Source organism: Chiloscyllium plagiosum, unplaced genomic scaffold (assembly GCF_037043375.1).
Source record: "Chiloscyllium plagiosum isolate Xiang-an unplaced genomic scaffold, Cpla_swu_hap1 HiC_scaffold_43, whole genome shotgun sequence".
NCBI classification, from domain to species: domain Eukaryota; kingdom Metazoa; phylum Chordata; class Chondrichthyes; order Orectolobiformes; family Hemiscylliidae; genus Chiloscyllium; species Chiloscyllium plagiosum.
Window position 1 is genome coordinate 22,302,137 of NW_028270181.1, and position 27,180 is coordinate 22,329,316.

The window sequence follows — 27,180 nt, forward strand, 5'->3', positions numbered from 1 at the left end:
CCAACAATGTACTCACCACTGATGTATACTTTGGTTCCCAGGTTTCTCCTTATGGCCTTTCTTCAATAAAAGCACAACAGTAGCCACCCTCCAGTCCTCTGGTACCTCATCCCGTGGCCATAGACAATACAATATCTCTGCTTGGGGCCCTGCAATTTCTTCCCTAACTTCCCATAATGTCCTGTGATGCACTTGATTAGGTCTCAGATATTTATCCACCTTCATGTTTTTTTAAGGACCTCCAGCACCTCCTCTTCTGTGACATGGACTGTTTCAACCCAACAATATTTAGTTCCCTGAGTTCTCTAACCTCTATTTCTTTCTCAACAGTAAACACTGATGCAGCATATTCATTTATACCGTCTCTCCTATCTCCTGTGGTTCCAATACATAGATGACCCACTCAGCCATGTTCCTGTAATTGCTATGATGTCCCAGTCCCATATTCCCATACATGTCCTGAGTTCACTTGCCTTGCATGTTAGACTCCTTACATTGAAATAATTGCAGTTTAATTCTTCAAAGTGACCTTAATCTCTGACTTGCCTTTTCGAATTAAGTTTTTTTTTTACTTCAGAACCATCCTCATCTGCCTCTCTATCCTCACTACTACTCAGGCTTCCCCCCACCTTCTGCCCAATATTAGTTTGATGGCTCCCCAATAGCACTGTCAAATTTCCCTGCCAGAATATTGGTTCCCCTCCAGTTCAGGAGAAACCCGTCCCTTTTGAACAGGTCTTTTCTGCCGCAGAAGAGGTCTCAATGATCTAAAAACCTGAATCCCTGCTCACTGCACTATCTCTTCAGCCATTGACTTATCTGCCCTGACTTCTTATTCCTATTCCCACTCACAGGTGGCACTGAGAGTAATCCAGAGATAACTACACTTGAGGTTCTCCTACTTTAATGCAGGCTGACGCACCTGTGTAGTACTAAGACATTGGTCAGCATCTCAGTGTTATTTGTGGGACATCTCTCTATGCGAATTGATTGCTATGTTTGTCTGTATTAAAGCCGAAAACCTACATTTTAAAGCTTTTGGAGTGGCTTGAGGAAGTGAAAGGTGCTGTATAAACTCAATTCCTTTCTCAATCGAGAACCCACTGAAACAACCAGGAGAGGTGATGGCTGCACTCGGCTATTAATCCAGTAATTCAATTAGTGTCCTGAGGAAACCAGGTTTGAATCCCGCCATGTCAGAATTTGAATTCAATATAAATTATCTTAAAATAAGCATCTACTGATGACCATGAAACCATTCTCAGTTGACCCACCTGGCTCATTCATGTTCTTCAGGGAAGAAAATTTGTCATTCTTACTTGGTCTGGCCTACATGTGACTCCAGCCCCATAGCAATGTGGTTGACTCTCAATGGCCCAGCAAACTATTCAGTTGTGCCAACCACTACAAAGTTTTTTTCAGGGGCAATTAGGGATGGGCAATAGATACTGGCCAGCCAGCAACTCACAAATGAATTAAAATAAAAACGCAGTCACAGATTTCTGGCAGTGATCACGACTTCATTTGCTATATCAATGAGTGACATAAAATCAAAACCATTTTGTGTGGCTCTTTCTAAGGTAACAAATACTTGTCAATGAGTGAGATACAAATCAAAACCGTTTTGTGTAGCTCTTCCAAGATAACAACGATCAGGTTAATACTTAGTTACCCTCATACTCCTGCGTCCAGCTTCCTGGCTTAGGCTTGTTTTCCAAATGAAACAGACAGGAAAAGGAAGTGGAGACTCCATGACAATTGCAGTCCAGCCCCTTTAAGCAGCCCCGAAGTTTATAGAGTTCTTTAGTCGCCACTTTCTTATAATAGAAAAGGGTGACAGTAGATTGGAAGGTTGTTGCATTAGATGACAAGGTAACACTGAAGCAGTATTTAGATAGCCACATTGTGTTCCTACCAGCTCCACAGCTATGGGCCAAGAGCTTGAAAATGAGATTAGTGTAATCAGATCTTTGTAGACCGACATGGACATGATGGGCTGCATGGCCTCTTTCAGTGCTGCAAATGTCTATGAGAAACAGCCCCAGCAAATGTTCCCCACTGTACAGAGTGAGCAATTTTCATTGTTGATGCGATTCACTTGGCTAGATTCTGCACACAGCGGTAGAGGGTGTGTGTGGTAGGGTGTGGCAGCAATGTGGACCAGTAAGTCAAAGATTTATTCAACAGTGACACCCTGAATCTTTTGGGCTCGGAGCCTTTTAGTTCTCACTGGAGTGAAAGCAGATGGATCTACCCAGCACTGCAGCTACAGACCTCCCTGTGCTGCTCACTCTGATTCCAATTCACCACACAAGGCCATGCCTCGAACTGAGATTATCCCAGGGTGTCTGACTGGGCAAGCAGTCCAGGGTAGTTTGTTCAGAGGTGCACAACTGTACCCTCAAGGGAGCTCAAGGAGGGCTACTAGGGGCCTGGGTGGCAAAGTGGCTCAATGGTTAGCATTGCTTTCTCACTACACCAGGGACCTGGGTTCGATTCCAGCCTCAGGTGACTGTCTATCTTTTCACATTCTCCCCCTATCTGCTTGGGTTTCGTCTGGGTGCTCTGGTTTCATCCCACAGTCCAAAGATGTGCAGATTAGGTATATTGGCTATGTTAAAGTGCCCTGTAATCTACAAGCTCGGTGGATTGGCCATGGGAAATATGGAGATATGGTGCCAGAGGTGGGTCTGCATGGGAGGCTCTTCGGGAGGGTCAATGCAGACTCAATGGGCCGAATAGCCTCTAACTGCACTTTAAGGATTCTATGATTTTAATTAAAGGGTCAGAAGGTATCTGTGAGGCATAATACAGCACCACCGAAATTCAGCTTCTGCTTAGCAACATCATACAGCACGGAAACAGGCCCTTCGGTCCAACCAGTCCATGCCGAATGTTATCCTGAACTAAACTATCTTATCCTGTCCCTCAGGATTCCCCCCAACAACTTGCCCACCACCAACATCAGGCTCACTGGTCTATAGTTCCCTGGCTTGTCTTTACCACCCTTCTTAAGCAGTGGCACCACATTAGTCAACCTCCAGTCTTTCGCCACCTTACCTGTGACTATCGATGACACAAATATCTCAGCAAGGCACCCAGCAATCACTTCTGTAGCTTCCCACAGAGTTCTCGGGTACACATGATCAGGCCCTGGGGATTTATCCACTTTTATGTGTTTCAAGACATCCAGCACTTCCTCCTTTGTAATATGGGCTTTTTTCAAGATGTCACCATCTATTTCCCTATAGTCTATATCTTCCATTTCCTTTTCCACAGTAAACACTGATACAAATTACTCATTTAGTATCTCCCCCATCTCCTGTTGCTCCACATAAAGGCCGCCTTGCTGATCTTTGAGGGGACCTATTTTCCCCCTAGTTACCCTTTTGTCCTTAATGTATTTGTAAAAACCCTTTGGATTCTCCTTAACCCTATTTGCCAAAGCTATCTCATGTCCCCTTTTTGCCCTCCTGATTTCCCTCTTAAGTAAACTCCTACTGCTCTTATACTCTTCTAAGGTTTCACTCGATCTATCCTGTCTATACCTGGCGTATGTTTCCCTCTTTTTCTTAACCAAATCCTCAATTTCTTTAGTCATCCAGCATTCCCTATACCTACCAGCCTTCCCTTTGACAGGAATATACTTTCTCTGGATTCTTGTTATCTCATTCCTGAAGGCTTCCCATTTTCCAGCCATCTCTTTGCCTGCGAACATCTGCCCACAATCAGCTTGCGAAAGTTCTTGCCTAATACTGTCCAAATTAGGCTTTCTCCAATTTAGAACTTCAACTTTTAGATCTGGTCTATCCTTTTCCATCACTATTTTAAATCTAGTACAATTATGTCGCTGGCCCCAAAGTGCTCCCCCACTGACACCTCAGTCACCTGCCCTGCCTTACTTCCCAAGAGTAGGTCAAGTTTTACACCTTCTCTGGTAGGTACATCCACATACTGAATCAGAAAATTTCCTTGTACACAATTAATGAATTCCTCTCCATCTAAACCCTTAACATTATGGTAGTCCCAGCTGATATTTGGAAAGTTAAAATCCCTTACCATAACCACCCTATTATTCTTACAGATAGCTGAGATCTCCTTACAAATTTGTTTCTCAATTTCCCACTGGTTATTAGAGGGTCTAGAATACAATCCCAATAAGGTGATTATCCCTTTCTTATTTCTCAGTTCCAGCCAAATAACTTCCTGGGATGTATTTCCGGGAATATCCTCCCTCAGCACAGCTGTAATGCTATCCCTAATCAAAAATGCCACTCCCCCTCCTCTCTTGCCTCCCTTTCTATCCTTCCTGTAGCATTTGTATCCTGGAACATTAAGCTGCCAGTCCTGTCCATCCCTGAGCCATGTTCCTAACCATGCCCTGAGTTCATCTGCCTTCCCTGTTAGGCCTCTTGCATTGAAATGAATGCTGTTTAATTGGTTGTTTTGAAGAAGCAATTGATTTAGCTCTTGGGACTAAATGGAGGTATGGGGAGAGAGGGTTTGGGGAGAAACGGTATGGGGAGAAAACGCGAAGAGGGAACTGAATTGGGTGATCAGCCATGATCATATTGAATGGCAGAACACACTCAAAGGGCCGAATGGCCAACTCCCATTCCTATTTTCTATTTTTATAAAATACGCTGCGCATTCACAATGACCCAAAAGAGTTTTTACATCCAGGTCTTTCTCGGGTGGATTTTCTTTCGAACTTCACCAAGCTCTTCGTGTTTCCCTCTGCATACATTAGGTAAACCCATGGTGTCAGAGGTCGAGTTGATCAGCTGGCCTGTGGTGAAGACTCCATTGGGCAGTAGGTACTCTGGGATGAACCTCGAGACTCTCATTGGAAACCTTCATCAGCAGCTGGAACACCAGCAACCTCTTAAGGAGTTTATGGTATGTCTTAATCTCCACATGGGTTATGCTGCACATCCTTGTTCCTGAGATGTTTGGCCAGATGGTCAACATGATTTAGCGTTCAGTTTCCTCAGGGTTGCTCGCACTCCACCACCTCTTCATGGGTGAGGCAGAGGTCAGAGGGTAGTGAGTGTGCCGAGTATAGAGTCAGGGCATTGACAAGAACTAAGTCAAGACCTGTGAATTTGAAAGACCATTGAATGCTGAGTTAGTAAACCTGTGAGGGTGGAGATAGCCAATTGGGAGGGCACTGAGAGTTAGTGCCAAATCAAGAGAGGGAGGGTTTTTGTGTGAGGTGACTGGTAGGTGCCAGCAATACAATGAAATGTAATTTAATTTTCCCACACCTTCCTGCAATTTCGTTTGAGCAGTCTGGCAATGGGGGGGGGAGCCATTTAATAGCTCAGAAAACATATCTGATGTCTTAGTTACATGTGCATTTTAAAACACTTAGTTAGTATTCCTTGGTTTATGATGTTTGCACTATGTTGTTTGTAAAGTTTATCCAGAAATTGACTATTTCCATGACTCCCATTCATTGAGAAAAAGTGATAGACTGCCAATCCCTACTGAAATTTCTCCTCATCTCAGTCCTAAATGGCCTACGCCATATCTGGACCTGGATGCCCTGAGAGCATCATTTATTCCAACCAGGGCAAACATTCATACTTTGGTTTCTTGTGTGTCAGTCGTGCTGATTGTGAGATGAAAAGCTGAGACCTTAGCACCTCTTTTTAGTAATAAAGTCAGTTCTAGTATTGTAGCCCTTAGGGTTACCAGCTCAGCATCTGGAACAACCATGCACTAACATAGAAATCATGTTTAAAAGTGCTTGAATGCTGAGTCTTATCTGATTGACATGACTTCCAAAAAAAAAATTAGAAGATTAAGTTAAATACACGAAAGCAATTCTTCATTTCAAACTCGGGTGATTTGCATGTTATTTATTCCTCAGTGAATTGATTTACGACCTGCACCTGAATGAGTGATGGAGGCAGCTGCACTCTCTCGAGACTTCGTTTGATCGGAATCACTTGGCACTTGTTAAAAGCTATTGCCATATGTTTTAGTCAGATTGCCTGATGTAAAACACTAATCATCTCCTAGTTAAATCTTTTAATGGTATTGTGATGATATTATCCAACTCAGAAAGTGTCTTGTAGCCCAGTGGGTCTCTGCTTCTGGATCAGGAGACTGGGATTAAATCTCACCTGCTCCAAAGGTGTGTAATAACAACTCTGAACAGGTTGATTTAAAAAATATCAATTATCCAGCTCTGCAGGCTGTCCTAATCAGGTACATGGTTAGGGAAGGTTGAGTGGAATATGGGCCAAATGCAGGAAATTGGGATTAATTCCATTTATGAAACCAGTTCATCATGGATGAGTTGGACCAAAGGGCCTGTTTCTGTGCTGTATGACTCTTGTCAACTATGCTGAATCAATTATCGGGAACACGTTTGCCAGCCACATTAATGGGAGTACGTGGAGCAGTCACGTTTGTAATTATAGCAATAACACTTGACGAATACTAAGGTTGATACTCAAGGACTGAATCCCTCATTATGATATTTGTGTCATTGACAGCCACAGGTGAGGTGCCACATGACTGGAGGTTGGCTAACGTTTTGCTTTTATTTAAGAAAGGCTGTAGGAAAATTCAGAGTCGAAAAGGGTGACGCTGGAAAAGCACAGCAGGTCTGGCAGCATCTGAGGAGCAGGAGAGTCAACACTTCAGGCATAAGTGCTTCATCAAGAATGTGGGGGAGGAAGCAAGGGGGTTGAGAGATAAATAGAGGGTAGGGGTGGGCTGGGGGAAAGGTAACTGGGAAAATGATAGGCAGATGCAATGAGGGTGATTTTGATAGGTTGGTGGGTGGAGCAGATAGATGCGAAGGAAGATGGACAAGTAGGACAGGTCAAGAGGGCTGTGCCAAGTAGGAGGCCTCTGAACTTTGTCAGTGGTGGGTTAGTTGTTGGAGGGGATTCTAAGGGACCAGATTTACGTGCATTTTGAAAGGCAAAGACTGATTAGGGATAGTCAAGCTGGCTTTGTGTGTGGGAAATTGTGTCTCACTAACTTGGTTAGGTTTTTGGAGAGGTGACAAAGAAGATTAATGAAGCTAGAGTGCTTGATGTTGTCTATATGGACTTCAGCAAAGCATTCAACAAACATGGTAGACTGGTTAGCAAGGTTAGGTCTAACGGAATCCGGGAGAGTTAGCCAGTTGGTACAAAATTGGCTTGAAGGTAGGGGAGAGAGAGGGTGGCGTTAGAGGGTTGCTTTTTGCGCTGGAGCCTGTATCCAGCAGTGTGCACAAGGGTTGGTGCTGGGTCCACTGCTTTTCATCATTTATATAAATGATTTGAATGTAAACATAGGAGGTATGGTTAATAAGTTTGCAGGTGATACCAAAATTGGTGGAGTAGTGGACAGCCAAGAAGGTTAACTCAGAGTACAACAAGATCTTAAATGGACCAATGGGCCAACAAGAGTGGCAGATGGAATTTAACATGAGATGTTGAATTTTGGTAAGGCAAACCAGGACAGGACTTGCACAGTTAATGGAAGGGGCCTGGGGGATGTTGCCTAACAAAGAGACCTCGGAGTGCAGATATATAGTTCCTTGAGTTGCAGGTAGGCAGGGTAGTGAAGAAGGCATCTGGCACACTTGATCATTGATCAGACCATTGAGTGTAGGAGTTGGGACGTCATGTTGTAGCTGTATAGGACATTGATGAGGCCACTTGTAGAATACTGCATACAGTTCTAGTTGCCCTTCTAAAGGAAGGATGTTGTTAAACTTGAGACAGCAAAGAAAAGATTTACAAGGACATTGCCAGGACCGGAGGGTTTGAGTTATAGGGAGAGGCTAAATAGGCCGGGTCTTTTTTTCCTGGAACATCAGAGGCTGAGGGGTGACCTTATAGAGGTTTATAAAATCATGAAGGGCGTGGATAGGATAAATAGACAAGGTCTGGAGTCCAAAACTAGAGGGGAAAGATTTAAAACTTAACCTTTTCATGGTGTGTGTATGGAATGAGCTGCCAGAGCAAGTGATAGACACAGGTACATTTGGAACACTTCAAAGGGCATCTGGATGGGTATATGAATAGGAAGGATTTAGAGGGATATAGGTCAAATGCTGGTAAATGAGACTAGATTAGATTGGGAAACTTGGTCAGCCTGGACATTGAATCAAAGAGTCTGTTTCCATGCTATATGACTCTGACTGTATGTAGTCCACGACAAGGCTTCAGTGTGGAAACAGGCCTTCAGCCCAGCAAGTCCACACTGACCCTCCGAAGCCAAACCCACCCAGACCCATTTCCCCACCCTATATTTACCCCTGACTAATGTACCCAATCCACACATGGATGAACGCTGTGGGCAATTTAGCATGGCCAATTCACCTGACCTGCACATCTTTGGATTGTGGGAGGAAATCGGAGCACCCGGAGGAAACCCACACAGACACAGGGAGAATGTGCCATCTCCACACACACACAGTTGCCCGAGTTGGAATCGAACCCAGGTCCCTGGTATTGTGAGGCAGCAGTGCTAACCACTGAGCCACACTGTTGTCCCTGCTTCTCTCTGGGAAATAAGAATATCATATTTGGGATCCCCAGAGATTTTCATTCTTTAATTTTAATGAAAAGAAACTTGAAGTTGAAACCTTTGGAAAAGAGTTCACAGGAGAGAATGAGGGGAAGTTCTTTCTCACTTGTGCTATCTGAAAAGATGGCCGAATCAGATTTTGAAGGAACCTTCAAGATGTAATTGGACAGGTTTTAACAGAGAACAAATTTGGTTGGTTATGGGGGAGAAATGCTGGGGGTTGGGAGTTAATTTAAAGCTCTTTCAAAGTGCCTGAAAGGACTCAATGGGCTGAATGTCTGTGTGGAGTTTGCACATTCTCCCTATGTCTGTGTGGGTGTCCTCTGAGTGCTCCAGTTTCCTCCCACAATCCAAAGATGTGCAGGTTAGGTGAATTGGCCATGCTAAATTCCTCACACTGTTCGGGGATGTGTGGGTTGGGTGCATTAGTCAGGGGTATATATAGGGTAGGGGAATGGGTCTGGGTGGGTCACTCTTCAGAGGGTCGATGAGGACTCGTTGGGCCAAAGGACCTGTTTCCACAATGAAGCCTTGTAATGGGTTACATACAGTCAGAGTCATACAGCGTAGAAACAGACCCTTTGATTCAACTGTCCACGCTGACCAGGTTTCCCAATCTTCCATTTGCCAGCACTTGGTCTATATCCCTCTAAACCCTTCCTATTCATATACCCATCCAGATGCCCTTTAAAGTGTTATAACCGTATCCGCCTCCATCGCTTCTGCTTGCAGCTAATTCCATACACACATCAATCTCTGCATGAAAAGGCTACCCGTCAGGTCCTTTTTAAATCTTTCCCCTCTAGTCTCTGTGCTGTACATCTATCAGGTTATGAGGAGTGGAATGGGAACATACATTGGAGGAATCAGATGTGAATAGCCTCACAGAATCATTAAAGGTCTGTGGCTCATATCTGTTTGTTATTGTATTTGTCAATAAATTTGATCAAACTCAGTTAGATTTGAAACAACTTGTTGCTCCTTCCTTAAGCATAGGAGCTGGAGTAGGCCATTCAGCCCTTCGAGCCTGCTCTACCATTCATTATGATCCTGGCTGATCCTCTAACTCAATGTCATATTCCTGCATCCTCTCCATAACCCTTGATGCCTTCTATATTTAAAAATGTATCTCTTTTTTTGAATATACTTAGACCTGACCTCCTCAGCTTTGTGTTGTAGCAAATTCCACAGGTCTGAGCGAAGAATAGCATCCCCATCTCAGTGCTAAACCTTATATTCAGCCATTGTGACCCTGGTCCTACACTCCCCAATCAGGGGAAAACATACTCCCTGCATCTTGTCTATCCAGCCATGTTAGAATTTCACACATTTCAATCAAACATGCTGTCATCATTCTAAACTTTCATGAACATAAATCCAGTTGAATCAATCTCTTCACATTCAACAATTCTGCCATCCCCAGTATCGGTGAAGCCGTCATTAGCAAGTATATCCTTTCTTAAACAGTATGACCAAAATTCCAGGTGCAGTCTTACCAAAGCCCTGTAAACTGCACTGAGGCTTCCCTACTTCTGAGCTCAAATTCTCTTACAAAACCAACCTACCATTTGCCTTCCTAACTGCTTACTGTATTTGCATGTGTACTGCTGCTGACTTGTGTACAAGGACACCCAGATCCCTTTGAACATCTATATTTCCCAATATATTGACATTCAAATCCTTTTCTGTTTCTCAGACTGAAGTTGATAACTTCACATTCATCCCCTTGCTGCTGCATCTATCATGTGTTTGCCCTATACTCTTGTCGAGCTTGTTCTAAAGCCTCCTTGTGTCCTCCTCAGAACTCACAATCCCATCCAGTTAGCTAACTTGGAAATATAACACTTGGATCCCACGTCTGAGTTATTTGTATACATACCATGAAAAGCTGGTGCCCAAGCATTGATCCTTGGTCATAGGTCACTGGCTCCCAGAAAAAAACAACATTTATTCCCACTCTCTGTTTCCAGACTGTCAACCAGTTTCCAATCCATGCCAATGTATACTTGCAAATCCATGTGTTTTAATTTTTATAGTATTGTACATCTGTAATGTCATGTAACTTTTAAAAATTTTCTCCAATTTCTTTGTGCGTTAGATTTGTACCTAAGATGGCGTCATGTGTTGGTGATGTTGTACACTTTTCATTGTATTCCTGTTCTTCTGCAACTCGAGTACACGTGACAATACACCTAAACTGAAACCTAATTTTGCTGCTATTCTCAAGCCTTCTTGAAATACCAATACACCACAGCCACCAGTTCTCCCTTCTCTATTTTACTTGCTATATCCTCAAAAAGATCCAGAAGATTAGTAAAGCATGATTTCCCTTTCATAAACCCATGCTGACTAATCCCATTAATGGTTTCTAAGTGTTCTGTTGTCATGCCTTTACAGTCAACTCTCGCGTTTTCTCCACGATTGATGTTAGAGTTCTTCTTAACTCTTCCAATAGTGTGCAAAAGACCAATTTCTCACAATCCTGATTTTCGATGTGGCGTTCACGGCAAAGATAGACTTCACCAGTTGGTTGTTAAATCGAATCTTTCAAGCTGTGACCTCATTGAATGACTAAGCAGACTCGATGGGCTGAATGGCCTACTTCAGCTCTGACATCTAAAGGTGGATTCAAGGAACATTAAAAATGAAAATAAATTCTTCCACCTAAAAAGTACATTGTTGATACAAAAAAAAGAGACAGGGACACAAAACTTACAACTTTGTTAAATATAAATAAACAGTGTTATATTAAAAATTAACAGAGAGTGAAATAATATAGAGATAGTCTTTTTTCTCTAAAATGAAATTTATTGAAGAACCCGAGAAGTGGGAACAGTAAACCATTCAGCTCCTCAGGCCTGCTGTGCCATTTAGTAAGAACCCACTTGGGAGAGTGCATCGATACTCAAACTCTACGACTCCCAGGTCATTACAGAAGTTAAAGATCTTATCAAATGACTTGCAGTCCCTCAATTTACCTTTCTGCTATACTCAGGTTTGCAGCAAGCATTAGGCAGGTTTCTGTACTTAAAAAGAAGCTACTACTTAATACAAATAATCAATTCTAACCACAAAAGATACTTCTTATCAGTATTTCTGATCTCATTATTTCCAGGTCTTTTCAGTTCTTTACTGGGATCACATATTAATTGTTCAGTCTTTCAGTCACTGGTTAGAGGCAACAGCTTCGAGCAAATGATAGGAGAGATTAGCTATCTTTCTGTCCTTGGTTACTTCATTTGAGAGATAGGGAGAAAGAGAGAGAGAGAGATCCTTTCTCTGTTGCAGTCTGGAGGTTTCCATTAGCCAATCAGTCATGCTTTTGCCAACTGATCCTGACTTCAGAAACCAATCAGCAATCTATCTTTGGGTGAAGGTTACTCTGCACTCACACCCAAGGTACTGTGGCACCTTGGACAGCTTCCCCCACTGCTTGAACAAAGCAACAGTGTAAACACAGCCCACAATGAGTTCCAGCAAATTACTTTCAAAAGTGCAAAGCAATCCTTGGTTGACAGCAATATCCTTTACCCATTTTGATCCACAATTCAAAACAAAATAGAAAAGGAGGCCTTTATACCTTATTGATTTGACCGTGGCCTCAACTCTACTTTGCTCCCTATCACCGTCCTTGGATCCATCCTCGTTAATCAGAAATCTGTCCAACTCGGCTTTCAGTATACTCGATGGCCCAGTTTCCACTGCTCACTGGGCAAGAGAATTCTGAAAACTAACGATCGTTTGAGAGAGGTTCCTCCTCATCTCCACCTTAAATGAGTCAACCCTGATTCAAAACCATGCCCCCTGTTCCAGGTTCAAACTATGAGGTGAACCGTCTTCTCAGCATCTAACCCATCAACTTCTCTCAGAATGAATATTCTGGGAACAAAACCTTTTTCCTGATATTTGAGTACTGTTTGTTTTTACATATACCTTTATATTTATTACTTGAAGTAAATGCAAAAAAAGGAAGTCCACAGAGACAGGTATTTCACTAAATCGAGTATGGGTTTAGAATTTCATTCCCAAATATTCGGTGTGTCCAACCTCTGTTAAAGGCACCATTTGACTTGCAAAATTGGCTTGAAGAGTTAGTTTCTAGAAGTGATCATGTAAAATTGTTTTGGGGTATAATATTATGGACCATACTAAACTCCCTCAAAATATATTAATAAGATCGCCTAGAACACAAACTTTTTCTTATTTTTAAAGGCAAGTTTAAGGCATTGTGTTCTGGATATATTTTGATTGGTTGAACTATCAAGCTTGAAGCAAAACACACTTTATTCAAATGGTATAGTTAAAACGCGAACAAAAGAAAGAAGAAATTGGAAGAACGTAACTCTATTGGAAAATGTAACAGCATAATATTATTTAACTACCAAACAGCAACTTTTACAATATAGTAACATCCCATAAACACATGCTTGGAAAAGGCAAATTCCGTAAAATAGATTGTCTCATATGCATTTCTCAAGGAGAGGGAGAAAAGATCAAAAGAAAACTCAGAGAGAGAGAGAGAGAATCCAAGTGTCTTGCTGTTACACGAAGAGATGTATTGCAGCTTCCAAACCCTAACAGCTACAGAATGGTAAACTAAAATCGTGGTTCTGTGGGAGCTTGACCACACCCATTCAGGTTGCTTCTATTGTTCCAACTTTAAAAAAACTCAAGGCCTTACAAACTGTTTACTTTGTTGGCTTTGAGCAGATCACTTGCCACCTCAGTCTCAACTTTTCTTCACAACAAAAACAACAGGACAAAACACACCTCTTAAAGTACTGTCACAAAAATGACTGGAAACCCTTTAAATTTGGGCATTTCATGGCATAGCACAGCCACATACTGTCAAAGAGAGAAGCAACGGGCCTTGAATTTAAAAGGCATTACTAATTCACCTTTAATCTAATGTGTGGTTCTAAGTTTGACAAAGGAGATTCACTCTGAAAGAATGGGAGACAAATTGTATTTCAGTGACTGAGTAGGTTTGTTTTTGACGTGCTAAACTGTGGTTCATGCTCTACATTCTTCACACGAGTGACATTAATCAAGCAACGGGCCAGATGTGGTAGCTATAGGTACAGTCTGAGGTGGGAGTGAATCAGTAAGCTGGTCTTGGTTGTTAAATTGATGGGAATTGAAATCGCAGGCTATGATAAGGTTGTGAATAGGACTCAATCTGTTCCAGTTCAACTGGAATATCATCATTGGATGTGACTTGAGTGTCTCTGAGATTGGGAAGTGAAGCAAATAAGATGGAATCAGCCTCCTCTCCTCAGAAAATGTGAGCTTCACATGCAATTAATTCAATACGTTGAATAAGAGATGACAGTGTGCCTTGGCACTTTGTAACCACTTATCTTTTTGTTAAGAGAAAACAAGGTTAGAATAGAAATGAGCAGCAGTACTGTGCACTGACAGTTATTGATCTTGCAGTTTTGTGATTGAATTGTGCCTCAATAGACACTGTTATAAAATATTAAAATGCAGCAGTGTGTTAGAGTATTCAAAGCTTCACCAGCACATCAGTATCGGGGAGAAACTGCTGAGCAGTGTACAACCCCTGCAGCAGTCAGCAATGTCTCCCTGCATCACTTGGTGTTACGTGACACCTTGTTAACCCAATGTGAATAACTATCAATTGAGAACTCTTTGTGCCAAGTTTAATCCTGCGGAAAATGGAATTTTGTGCAACCACTTTTGAATGCACCGTATTGTAAAGTCAAACCATCTGGGGAGAATATTCTAGGTGCTAATGCAATGCATCTATGCTGTTATTCCAGGATTTATTGATACTGTACACCCTAGTGGGTCTATCTTTTGATCTTATCAACTAACCGTTTTCAATTTGTCAACGACAATTATTATTTTCATTTCTCTCCCCCATGAGTCTTTCACTGTCCAGAATTGTTCAGGTCTGTTCCTTCCCTACATTTCTTTTGTAATCCTCACTTGCCATTAACATAGAATAGAATCAGTAGAGCATGGAAGCAGGCGATTCAGCCCATCAAATCCATCCTGACCCTCCGAAGAGCATCCTACCCAGACCCACCCATCTCTGTAACCCTACATATCCCACGGCTAATCCATCTGCCCACCCCTGGACACTATGGAGCAATTTAGCAAGGCCAATCCACCTGACCTGCATATCTTTGAACTGTCGGAGGAAACCGGAGCACCCGGAGGAAACCCACACAGATACGGGAAAGACATGCAAACTCTACCCAAACAGTTGCCCGAGGGTGGGTCTGTGAGACAGCAGTCCTTACCACTGAGCCACCGTGTCACCCTCATTCCTGACCATCCCGCTCTCACTGTCAGGAAGTTGCTGGAGCCGGGGTGGGAGCAAGTCCTGGATGTAAATAAAGCATGACTGAGTTCATCATTTGAGGCGGATACGGAACCTTAAATTGATGAGGAAAGACTGGACAGTGTGCAGCACCACAGCCATGAATCCATGTTACACTTGGCAATAAGAATCTCTACATTTAATCGAAGAGATGAATTTGGAGTGTTTTGGCATTAAGAATTTTAAATGATTGGTCCCGGAGAGAAAACAAAAACAGATTTGTCCCATAAAATCATAAAAATCTACTGTACACAGTCTGACGATATCCAGCCTAATCTCACTGCCTAATTCTCACTCCATTGCCTTGTAGGCATATTTACTTCAAATGCATATCTCAGTGCTCTTTCAGTGTTACAGGGGTTAATGCAGAGGTATTTAAGGGGGGTGGGGTGGTGACAATGGTCTCATTGTACTCATGTTGGACTTTAATCCAGAGGTTGATTTTAATACTCTGGGCTCACAGGTTCAAAGGCCACTACAGCAGCTGGTGGAATTTAAATTCAACCAATCACATCTGGAATTGAAAGCTCAGTCTCAATCATGGTGACCATAACACTATCATCAATTATTGTAAAAATCTATCCTTCAGGAAAAGGCCATCCTTACCTGGTCTGGCCTACATGTGGTGCTGGAAATGCACAGCTGGTCAGGCAGCATCCAAAGGGCAGGAGAATCGACGTTTCGGGCAAGAGCTCTTGATTCGGGCTTATGCCCAACATGTTGATTCTCCTGCTCCTCAGATGCTGCCTGACCTGCTATGCTTTTCCAGCACCACTCTCTCCACTCTGATCTCCAGCATCTGCAATCATCACTTTCTCCTGGCCTACATATGACTCCAGACCCACAGCAATGAGCTTGATGCTATCTAGTCTCTGAAAAGCCACTCAGTTTCGTGGGAATTAGAGACCAGCAACAAACACTGGCCCTGGATGGGAAGTCCACATCCCATTGGGAGAATAAAACTCAACCTCCTACTTAGAGTCATAAAGTTGTACAGCATGGATTTGTCCATGCTGCCCAGTTTTCACAATTTGCCAAATGCAGGCAAATGGGACTAGATTAATACCAAAAACTGAGCGGCATGGACAGAAATCTACAGCCTGAGTAATGGACACTTCAACAAAGAGGAATTTGGGCTTCTTATCCTTTATCTAGACCTGTCATAATCTTGTACACTTAAAGGAGTTCTCCCCTCAGACTCTATATCTGAAGGAAACTACCTTAGCCTGTCCAATCGTTCCTCCTGTCTACAATGTCGCTGTCCTTTGGATTAAAGTTCTCCCCAGTCTCTAAATTTGAAGGAAACTACCCCAGCCTGTGCAATCATTCCTCCTATCTACAATATTGATGTACTTGAGATTAAAGTGCAGAGGCCTTGTCTTTTATTCTTTAAACAAATTTGATGTACATTGGTTGAAATGGAGATGTGAAGGTCTATATTGGTGACATGTCACAACAAAAGGAGACATTTGCTGCACTTTTTAAATGGAATAGAGTATTTTAAAAGCTAATTGCGTAACATGTGCTCTCAAAACATAGTTGGAAAAGACATATTTAATTTGCTCAGTAGAGGTTGACTGAGGTGATAGGTCTGTTCATGTCGTATTAACAGATTGTCCATTATCTACTTATAACATTTGTTGAACTCTATTTTTGATTGGCAGGTTTGAGTGGTTGTGAAAGCAGCTTTTTGGTCACCCTGATCAAAGAAAGGAAGACCAGAAAAAAGACCATGCTATTTTTTTCCTTTTCAGAGTCTCTTGTCTCATAGAGACGCCATGACGTTTTATAGTACAGAGCACTTTCAATTAAAATTTCCACCATTAATAGGGTGACCCAAGGTTTACTGGAGACATCTGAAGAGCATGTTAATTTAATTGTTTTCTCATTTAGATTTTAGCTCTGTCCTAAGTTCACAATCATTGCTAAACACGCTAGCTATTAAATTATTTTTATATCCTTTTTTTCTGCGGTGATTAAAACATAATTTCATTTTCAAGCTATTACATTTTTGTTAAAAGGCTGTTATTTCAATTTCTAACATAATTCAGCAGGTACATCCAAATCACTTATTTCACTCTTTATAAATAATGAAGATTGTCTATGAAATAGTGCTGGATAATTCAAAGTTTTTTTAATTAGATTACTTACAGCGTGGAAATAGGCCCTTCTGCCCAACAAGTCCACACCGGCCCTCCGAAGAGCAACACACCCAGACCTATTCCCCTACATTTACCTCTTCACCTAACACTACAGGCAATTTAATATGGCCAATTCACCTAACCTGCACATCTTTGGACTGTAGGAGGAAACCGGAGCACCTGGCATTCACACAGACACAGGGAGAATGTGCAAACTCCACACAGACAGTTGCCTGAGGAGGGAATTGAACCCATGTCTCTGGCGCTGTGAGGTAGCAGTGCTAACCGCTGTGCCACCGTACTGCCCCTTATCCTTGTCTAGTTTACTGACTGTGAGAATACTCGAATGGGACTGGCTGCCTGACTTGCTTGGTAATCATGTTGACTTAGCAACAGATTCAAACAGATGTCAGGAAATATAGAAATTGCTAGATCTGTGTGTGCAGCTCTCTTCAGTGTCATACATATCCTTCTGCAATTGGCTGCAAAGATTGGAGCCACTACATTATTTCACTGACAGAGCTAGTAATGTGATTAAACCATTGTTAGCCAAATTAACCTGGCAAATGTCCCTTTAGCATTTAGTGAGCTGTTGTGACTTACATTCCTCACATCTTTTCCTTTCTCTTAAAGGCACTGGAGCATCTGAAACCGATTGATGACTGTAGAGTGGGAAAAAGTCCAGAAAACAGAGAAAAAAACAGATATAGAGACATTCTGCCTTGTAAGTAATTTATTCAAATCAAACAGTGTCACAAGCCAGGAATTCTTATTATATAATGGCTGTTCTTTTCCAATCAACTGGCATCTACAGCTAGTTTTTTTCGTACCAATGACGAACCATCAGTACGGTTAAGTTTAGTGATTGTCACAAAGTCAGCCAGCTGACCTGATAAAAGTATGAGTTCCCTGATTGGGGTTGTTAATCTGGTCCAATCAGGGACCCCTGTCTGACATAAAAGGATGAATGCCAGGTATTGACTCAGTGAGAGGCTGTGCTGTTGTTAAAGGTAAATGAAGTGTGATTGTTGATGGGATGCTGGCCTCTGAAGAGTTATTTCAGTTAGGTCAATGTGAGAGATGATAAGTCCTCTGTAAAATTCACACAACTCAAGCACTGGAGTCGTCCAGAGACGGAGTTGAACCAAGGCCCCAACTGGATGCGAAGGATCCCAACTGAATCATGTAAAAAGCAGCCAGGGAGTTCCAGTCCAAATTTTCTCTTTCAAGCAACATCACAAAACCAAATTATCTGGCTCACTATCTCATTGCTGTTTGTGGGAACTTTCTGTGCACAAATTGGCTGCTGTATTTGCTACATTGCAGCAGTGATGACATGTTAACTAGCTGTGCAGTGCTGAAGACAGGAAGGGTGATATATAAATGCAAGACTTCTTTTTTCCCTGTTGGCTTTCTCTTAATTTTCAAAAACTGAGGAATATCAAAATGTAGTGGAAGAGGGATACACAGCAAATTTTAAAGGGTGCGGACTGGGGGATGTAAATTCAGAATTAAACTGGGAAAGCAACAGCTGTTACTTAGCAGTCTGTGTGGAACACCTCATCAAATATATATCCACGTAGAATCCCTACAGCGAGCAAGCAGGCCATTCAGCCCATCGATTCCACACTAAGCCCCTGAAGAGCATCCCACCCACACCCCCGCATAACCCTACATTTGCCATGGCTAATCCACCTAGCCTTCACATCCCTGGACACTATGGGTAATTTAACACAGCCCAACCTGCACATCTCTGGAGTGTGGGAGGAGGCTGGAGCAAATCCACACAGACAAGGGATGAGAACGTGCAAAATCGACACAGGCAGTCACCCAAGGGCGGAATCAAACCCAAGTCCCTGGTGTTGTGAGGCAGCAGTGTTAACCACTGAGAGTCACTGTGCTGCCCCTAATTCTCAATGTACATGGAAGTACTGCAGGAGACTCACTCTCAGCTTGGGTTACAATGAGGCCCAGTAGTGCAGCATTGTGCAAGGCTAAGGCTTACAGTTAATGCACAGCGGAAACTGGGAAGACAAGGCTGCACAAATGAAAAGGCATCGAAAAAAATTACAATTTCAGTGGCTTCAGGAAAATCACATTAATATTTGTCCATTAACTTTATATGACGTGAAAAGTCTGAGAAATCATGCTGAATGCCCATTGATTTTACATTTCAAATGGATTTGTCAGGTTCTCGAAAGATTTCTTGTTTAAAATGCTAAATCAATCCATTGTAACTTCCAAAAGTGTGAAGTATTTACCAGTTGAATGGAGGCCCCTGTTGTACGTGGAGCTAAATCGAGTCCGCACCTCAGTAGCAATGTTTGAGGCCTGTACCGTCCATGTCCCCTCTATGCTGGGCAGCTGCACAGCTGTCAAGGGATCTCACACGAGCCGATTGAGGGATAGGGTGAGGGATAGGGTTAGGGATAGGTTTAAGGATAGGGTGAGGGATAGGGTGAGGGATAGGGTGAGGGATAGGGTTGGGGGTAGGGTTAGGGGCCTTGATCTTTCCTATATTCCTGTGCAATACGAGAAAGCAGGCACAACTGAAGGAAATGGAATAAATTCTGTTAAATTTTGGAAGTTGATGCTGAGAGAACAAATTAAGAACAACATAGAACAAAGAAACAGTACAGCACAGGCCCTTCAGCCCACCAAGCCTGCACCGATGCATGACGCCCTTTTACCTCTACACAGTCCGTACCCTACCTATTCATGGATCTAATCGGGATGTCATATGTTGGCCACTGAATGGCAGGTTTGTTCCTATCACCCCCTTTGAGTGTAAGGATCCCCAGAATCTGTCTGAATTGATGTGGTGGAGGAAAACCACTTCCTGGCCTAACTAGAAAAGGCTTTGATATTGAGCGAGAGATTGATTTTTTTTCTATGACCCAGAAGTGCTATCAGAATGGAATGGAATAGAATAGCAATTTATTGTCGCATGTAATTTTACAGTGATGTTTTACAAGCTGTGCCTAAATCAGTGACTGAAGTTATAAAGGAGAAGGAATAAAAAGATACGTTCATCAAAGTTCAATTATCGGCCACTGGGATTGTGGGTATGCTGGAATTTAATATGTGTCGAAGATCGGGTTAGGGATAGAGTTAGAGATAGGATTAGGGATAGAGTTAAGGATAGGGTTAGGGATAGAGTTAGGGATAGAGTTAGGGATAGAGGATAGGGTTAGGGATGGAGTTAGGGATGGAGTTAGGGATAGAGTTAGGGATAGAGGATAGGGTTAGGGATGGAGTTAGGGATGGAGTTAGGAATGGAGTTAGGGATAGGGATAGGGTTAGGGATAGAGTTAGGGTTAGGGATAGGGTTAAGGATAGGGTTAAGGATAGGGTTAGGGATAGAGTTAGGGATAGGGTTAGGGATAGAGTTAGGGATAGAGTTAGGGATAGAGTTAGGGATAGAGTTAGGGATAGGGTTAGGGGTAGAGTTAGGGATAGGGTTAGGGATAGGGTTAGGGATAGAGTTAGGGATAGAGTTAGGGATGGGGTTAGGGATGGGGTTAGGGATAGGGTTAGGGATGGGGTTAGGGATAGGGTTAAGGATGGGGTTAAGGATGGGGTTAGGGATGGGGTTAGGGATGGGGTTAGGGATAGGGTTAGGGATAGGGTTAAGGATGGGGTTAGGGATGGGGTTAGGGATGGGGTTAGGGATAGGGTTAGGGATAGGGTTAGGGATAAGGTTAGGGATAGGGTTAGGGATAGGGTTAGGGATAGGGTTAGGGATAGGGTTAGGGATAGAGTTAGGTTTAGGGATAGGGTTAGGGATAGGGTTAAGGATAGGTTTAAGGATAGGGTTTGGGATAGGGTTAGAGATAGGGTGAGGGATTGGGTGAGGGATAGGGTTAAGGATAGGGTTAGGGATAGGTTTAAGGATTGGGTTACGGATAGGGTTAGGGATAGGGTTAGGGATGGAGTGAGGGATAGAGTTAGGGATAGCATTAGGGATAGAGTTAGTGTTAGGGATAGGGTTAGGGATAGGGTTAAGGATAGGGTTAGGGATAGAGTTAGGGATAGAGTTAGGGATAGGATTAGGGATAGGGTTAGGGATAGAGTTAGGGATAAAGTTAGGGATAGAGTTAGTGTTAGGGATAGGGTTAGGGATAGGGTTAGGGATAGAGTTAGGGATAGGATTAGGGATAGGGTTAGGGATAGGGTTAGGGATAGAGTAAGGGATAGAGTAAGGGATAGAGTTAGGGATAGAGTTAGGGATAGGGTTAGGGATAGGGTTAGGGATAGGGTTAGGGATAGGGTTAGGGATAGGGTTAGGGTTAGGGATAGAGTTAGGGATAGGGTTAGGGATAGGGATAGGGTTAGGGATAGGGTTAGGGATGGAGTTAGGGATGGAGTTAGGGATGGAGTTAGGGATGGAGTTAGGGATGGAGTTAGGGATAGGGTTGGGGATAGGGTTAGGGTTAGGGATAAGGTTAGGGATAGAGTTAGGGATAGAGTTAGGGATAGGGTTAGGGATAGGGATAGGGTTAGGGATAGGGTTAGGGATAGGGTTAAGGATGGAGTTAGGGATAGGGTTAGGGATAGCGTGAGGGACAGGGTGAGGGACAGGGTGAGAGACAGGGTTAGGGACAGGGTTAGGGATAGGCTTAGGGATAGGGTTAGGGATAGGGTGTGGGATAGGGTGAGGGATGGGGTGAGGGATGGGGTGAGGGATGAGGTGAGGGATGGGGTTAGGGATACGGTTAGGGATAGGGTTAGGGATAGGGTTAGGGATAGGGTGAGGGATAGGGTGAGGGATAGGGTTAGGGGTAGGGTTAGAGGCCTTGATCTTTCCTATATTCCAGTGCAATATGAGAAAGCAGGCACAACTGAAGGAAATGGAATAAATTCTGTTAAATTTTAATTTAAATAGAATTGCAAAATTCAGTACCAGTCATTACTTTATGGATTTTTACAGCTCTTTCTTAACAGCCCAAATTAATCTGATACTTCATCATTCTGTTATGTGACACAATGCGCCATGAGACTGTCACCTTGAGCAAAGCCAAGATTTTCTGCATGAACCCAAACTCTCACCAAATCCATTCATCCATCATCCCTATGCCCACTGATCAACATTGTCATTCAGTCTACAAACAACTCACTTTTATACTTACAACTCATTTTTCAATTCCATCTGGAATTATTTCCAACCTCTAACCTCTATGCTCCAGTCCTGCACGATCTCTTCATCCTAAAGTTCTCCAATAGGTTGATGATTCATGGAAAAGCAAACAAAGTACAGGAATTCATTTGTAGAGGATTTAGAATGTACAGCAGAGAGGATATATAACTTGGTTACAGTATACTCAGAGTACAGTCTATAGTTCTGGTCTTTGTACACTCTTTCTAGTAGTCCCTGCTATTGAGGAGGGTACTTGCCAAAGAGTACAGTCCATGGTAAGACCTGCCTGTGGAGTCTTTTAACAAAGGTGGCACGGTGGCTCAGTCGTTTGCACTGCTGACTCACAGTGCTAGGGACCTGGGTTCAATTCCAACTTCGGGTGACTGTCTGTGTGGGTGTGTACATTCTTCCCTATGGGTTTGTGCCCACAGTCCAAAAATGTACAAGTTAGGCAGAATGACCATGCTAAATTGCCTATAGTTTGCGAGCTATTGGGAAATGTGGAGTTATGGGGATGGGGTGGGTCTGGATAGGATGCTCTTTGAAGGGTGGGTGTGGACTTGATAGGCCAAATTGTCTGCTTCCACACTGTAGGGATTGATGCTACAAGGAGACTGTTGTATTGCAGCCACCAAACAATCAGGAAAGCTCTCCCACTGTTACTGTCTGCCACAGGTGTTATCCAAAGGGATTATGGGTTGCTGACCAACCTGTTGGTTCACCTTATGAACAAACCTATCGCTATCCAGTCCTGGAGTGAGACTTGAAACCTGAAGCTTCTGGCTCAGAGGTAGGAACACTACCTCACAGTAGCACAAGTCCTCCCGAGATAACCACATTATCAAGAATAGAAAAATCTTCAAAGAATAATGCAACCTATCAGGACGGATGGGACATGTCAGAGGTTCTTTTCACAAGAGAAGGCCAAGGGTTAACCTCATTATAGTCTTGAAGATTAAGAACAAGTTCAATAGAGTCATAGTCATAGAGATGTACAGCATGGAAAAAAGACCCTTCGGTCCAACTCATCCATGCCGACCAGATATCCCAACCCAAACTATTCATATACCCATCCAAATGCCTCTTAAATATTGCAATTGTACCAGCCTCCACCACTTCCTCTGGTAGCTCATTCCATACATGTACCACCCTCTGTGTGAAAAGTTGCCCCTTAGGTCTCTTTTATATCTTTCCCCTCTCACCCTAAACCTATGCCCTCTAGTTCTGGACTCCCTGACCCCAGGGAAGAGACTTTGTCTATTTACCCTATCCATGCCCCTCAATTTTGTAAAGCTCTATAAGGTCACCCCTCAACCTCCGATGCTCCAGGGAAAACAGCCCCAGCCTATTCAGCCTCTCCCTATAGCTCAAATCCTCCAACCCTGGCAACATTCTTGTAAATCTTTTCTGAACCCTTTCAAGTTTCACAACATCTTTCCGATAGGAAGGAGACCAGAATTGCACGCAATATTCCAACAGTGGCCTAACCAATGTCCTGTACAGCTGCAACATGACCTCCCAACTCCTGTACTCAGTACTCTGACCAATAAAAGAAAACATACCAAATGCCTTCTTCACTATCCTATCTACCTGCAATTCCACTTTCAAGGAGCTATGAACCTGCACTCCAAGGTCTCTTTGTTCAGCAACACTCCCTAAGACCTTACCATTAAGTGTATAAGTCCTGCTAAGATTTGCCTTCCCAAAATGCAGCACCTCGCAGTTATCTGAATTAAACTCCATCTGCCACTTCTCAGCCCATTGGCCCATCTGGTCAAGATCCTATTGTAATCTGAGGTGACTTTCTTCACTGTCTACTACACCTCCAATTTTGGTGTCATCTGCAAACTTACTAACTGTACCTCTTATGCTCACATCCAAATCATTTATGTAAATGACAAAACGTAGAGGGCCCAGCACTGATCCTTGCAGCACTCCACTGGTCACAGGCCTCCAGTCTGAAAAACAACCCTTCACCACCACCCTCATTCTTCTACCTTTGAGTCAATTCTGTATCCAAATGGCTAGTTCTCCCTGTATTCCATGAAATCTAACCTTGCTAACCAGTCTCCCAGGGGGAACCTTGTCGAACGCCTTACTGAAGTCCATATAGATCACATCTACCACTCTGCCCTCATCAATCCTCTTTGTTACTTCTTCAAAAAACTCAATCAAGTTTGTGAGACATGATTTCCCACGTACAACGCCATGTTGACTATCCCTAATCAGTCCTTGCCTTTCCAAATACATGTACATCCTGTCCCTCAGGATTCCCTTCAACAACTTGCCCACCACCAACATCAGGCTCACTGCTCTATAGTTCCCTGGCTTGTCCTTACCACACTCCTCAAACAGTGGCACCACATTAGCCAACCTCCAGTCTTCCACCACTTCACCTGTGACTATCGATTATACACATATTTCAGCAAGAGGCCCAGCAATCACTTTTCTAGCTTCCCACAGAGTTCTAGGGTACACCTGATCAGGTCCTAGGGATTTATCCACTTTTATGCGTTTCAAGGCATCTAGCACTTCCTCCTCTGTAATCTGGACATTTTTCAAGATGTCACCATCTATTTCCCTACATTCTATATCTTCCATGTCCTTTTCCACAGTAAATACTGATGCAAAATACTCATTTAGTATCTCCCCCTTTTTCTGCGGCTCCACACAAAGGCCACATTGCTGATCTTTGAGGGGCCCTATTCTCTCCCTAGTTACCCTTTTGTCCTTAATGTATTTGTAAAAACCCTTTGGATTCTCCTTATTTCTATTTGCGAAAGCTATCTCATGTTCCCTTTATGCCCTCCTGATTTCCCTCTTAAGTATATTCCTACTGCCTTTATACTCTACTAAGGATTCACTTGATCTATCCTGTCTATACCTTACATGTGCTTCCTTCTTTTTCTCAACCAAACCCTCAATTTCTTTAGTCGTCCAGCATTCCCCATACCTACCAGCCTTTCCTTTCACCCTGACAGGGATATACTTTCTCTGGATTCTCGTTATCTCATTCCTGAAGGCTTCCCATTTTCCAGCCGTCCCTTTACTTGCGAACATCTGCCTCCAATCAGCTTGCGAAAGTTCTTGCCTAATACCGTCAAAATTGGCCTTTCTCCAATTTAGAACTTCAACTTTTAGATCTGGTCTATCCTTTTCCATCACTATTTAAAATCTAATAGAATTATGGTCGCTGGCCCCAAAGTGCTCCCCCACTGACACCTCAATCACCTGCCTTGCCTTATTTCCCAAGAGTAGGTCAAGTTTTGCACCTTCTCTGGTAGGTACATCCACATGCTGAATCAGAAAATTGTCTTGTACACACTTAACAAATTCCTCTCCGTCTAAACCCTTAACACTATGGCAGTCCCAGTCTATGTTTGGAAAGTTAAAATCCCCTACCATAACCACCCTATTATTCTTGCAGATAGCTGAGATCTCCTTACAAGTTTGTTTTTCAATTTCCCTCTGACTGTTAGGGGGTCTGTAATACAATCCCAACAAGTTGATCATCCCTTTCTTATTTCTCAGTTCCACCCAAATAATTTCCCTGGCTGTATTTCTGGGAATATCCTCCCTCAGCACAGCTGTAATGCTATCCCTTATCAAAAATGCCACTCCCCCTCCTCTCTTGCCTCCCTTTCTATCCTTCCTGTAGCATTTGTATCCTGGAATATTAAGCTGCCAGTCTTGCCCACCCCTGAGCCATGTTTCTGTAATTGCTATGATATCCCAGTTCCATGTTCCTAACCATGCCCTGAGTTCATCTGCCTTCCCCGTTAGGCCCGTTGCATTGAAATAAATGCAGTTTAATTTATTAGTCCTCCTTGTCCCTGCGGGCCCTGAGTGTTTGACTCTCTTCTGTTTCCAACTGTACCAGTCTCAGATTGATCTCTTTCCTCACTATCTCCCCCCACCCCACCCCCCACCTTACTAGTTTAAATCCTCCCAAGCCACTCTAGCAAATTTCCCTGCCACTATATTAGTCCCCTTCCAATTTCGGTGCAATCCGTCTTCCTTGTACAGGTCACTTCTACCCCAAAATAGCCTCCAATGATCCAAAAATGTGAATCCTTCTCCCATACACCAGCTCCTCAGCCATGCATTCGTCTGCTCTATCCTCCTATTCCTGCCCTCACTAGCTCGTAGCACTGGGAGTATTCCAGATATTACTATTCTCGAGGACCTTCTTTTTAAATTCCTGTCTCTCTGTAATCTCCCTTCAGAATCTCAACCTTTTCCCTTCCTATGTCATTGGTTCCAATGTGGACAATGACCTCTTGCTGGCCCCTCTCCCCCTTAAGAACATTCTGCACCTTCTCTGAGACATCCTTGATTCTGGCACCAGGGAAGCAACACACCATTCTGCTTTTTTGCTGCTGGCCACAGAAACGTCTGTCTGTACCTTGGACTAGAGAATCCCCTGACACAATTGATTTCTTGGAACCTGACGTACCCCTTGTTGCATTAGAGCCAGTCTCAATACCAGAAACTTGGCTGTTCGTGTTACATTCCCCTAAGAATCCATCACCCCCTACATTTTCCACAACAGCATACTTGTTTGAAATGGGTATAGCCACAGGACACACCTGCACTAGCTGCCTACCTCTCTTACCCTTCCTGGAGTTAACCCAACCATGTGACTGTATCTGAGACTTCCCCCCCTTCCTATAACTGCCATCCATCACATACTGTTGCTGTTGCAAATTCCTCATCGCTTCTAACTGTCTCTCCAACTGATCCATTCGTTCTGATAAGACTCGTGACCAATAGCATTTATGGCAGATATAATCCGCAGTAACCCTTAAACTCTCTTTAAACTCCCACATCTGACAAGAAGCACATATCACTGCAAAGGCCATTTTTGCTCCTTTACAATCTACAGACCCAGAAAATAACACCGTCTTATTCCTCTACAAAATTCTGCCTCAGGTTAGATTAATAGTTACGGCTTATATTTTAAGTTTAATCAAGAGACATATAATCAAAAAACATATAATCAAGAAAGACCC

General features: G+C 43.0%; 1 protein-coding gene across 12 annotated transcripts in view; it reads left to right on the forward strand.

Moving 5' to 3' along the window:
- ptpn20 (protein tyrosine phosphatase non-receptor type 20) overlaps nucleotides 1–27,180 on the forward strand; it is a 440,815-nt gene that overhangs the window by 383,813 nt on the left and 29,822 nt on the right. For all 12 annotated transcript variants that reach the window (XM_087982468.1, XM_087982474.1, XM_087982476.1 and 9 more), the window contains 2 exons: nucleotides 4,751–4,899; nucleotides 17,665–17,755. In XM_087982468.1, the coding sequence (XP_087838594.1) occupies nucleotides 4,751–4,899; nucleotides 17,665–17,755 (240 nt within the window). The remainder of the gene's footprint in view (nucleotides 1–4,750; nucleotides 4,900–17,664; nucleotides 17,756–27,180) is intronic.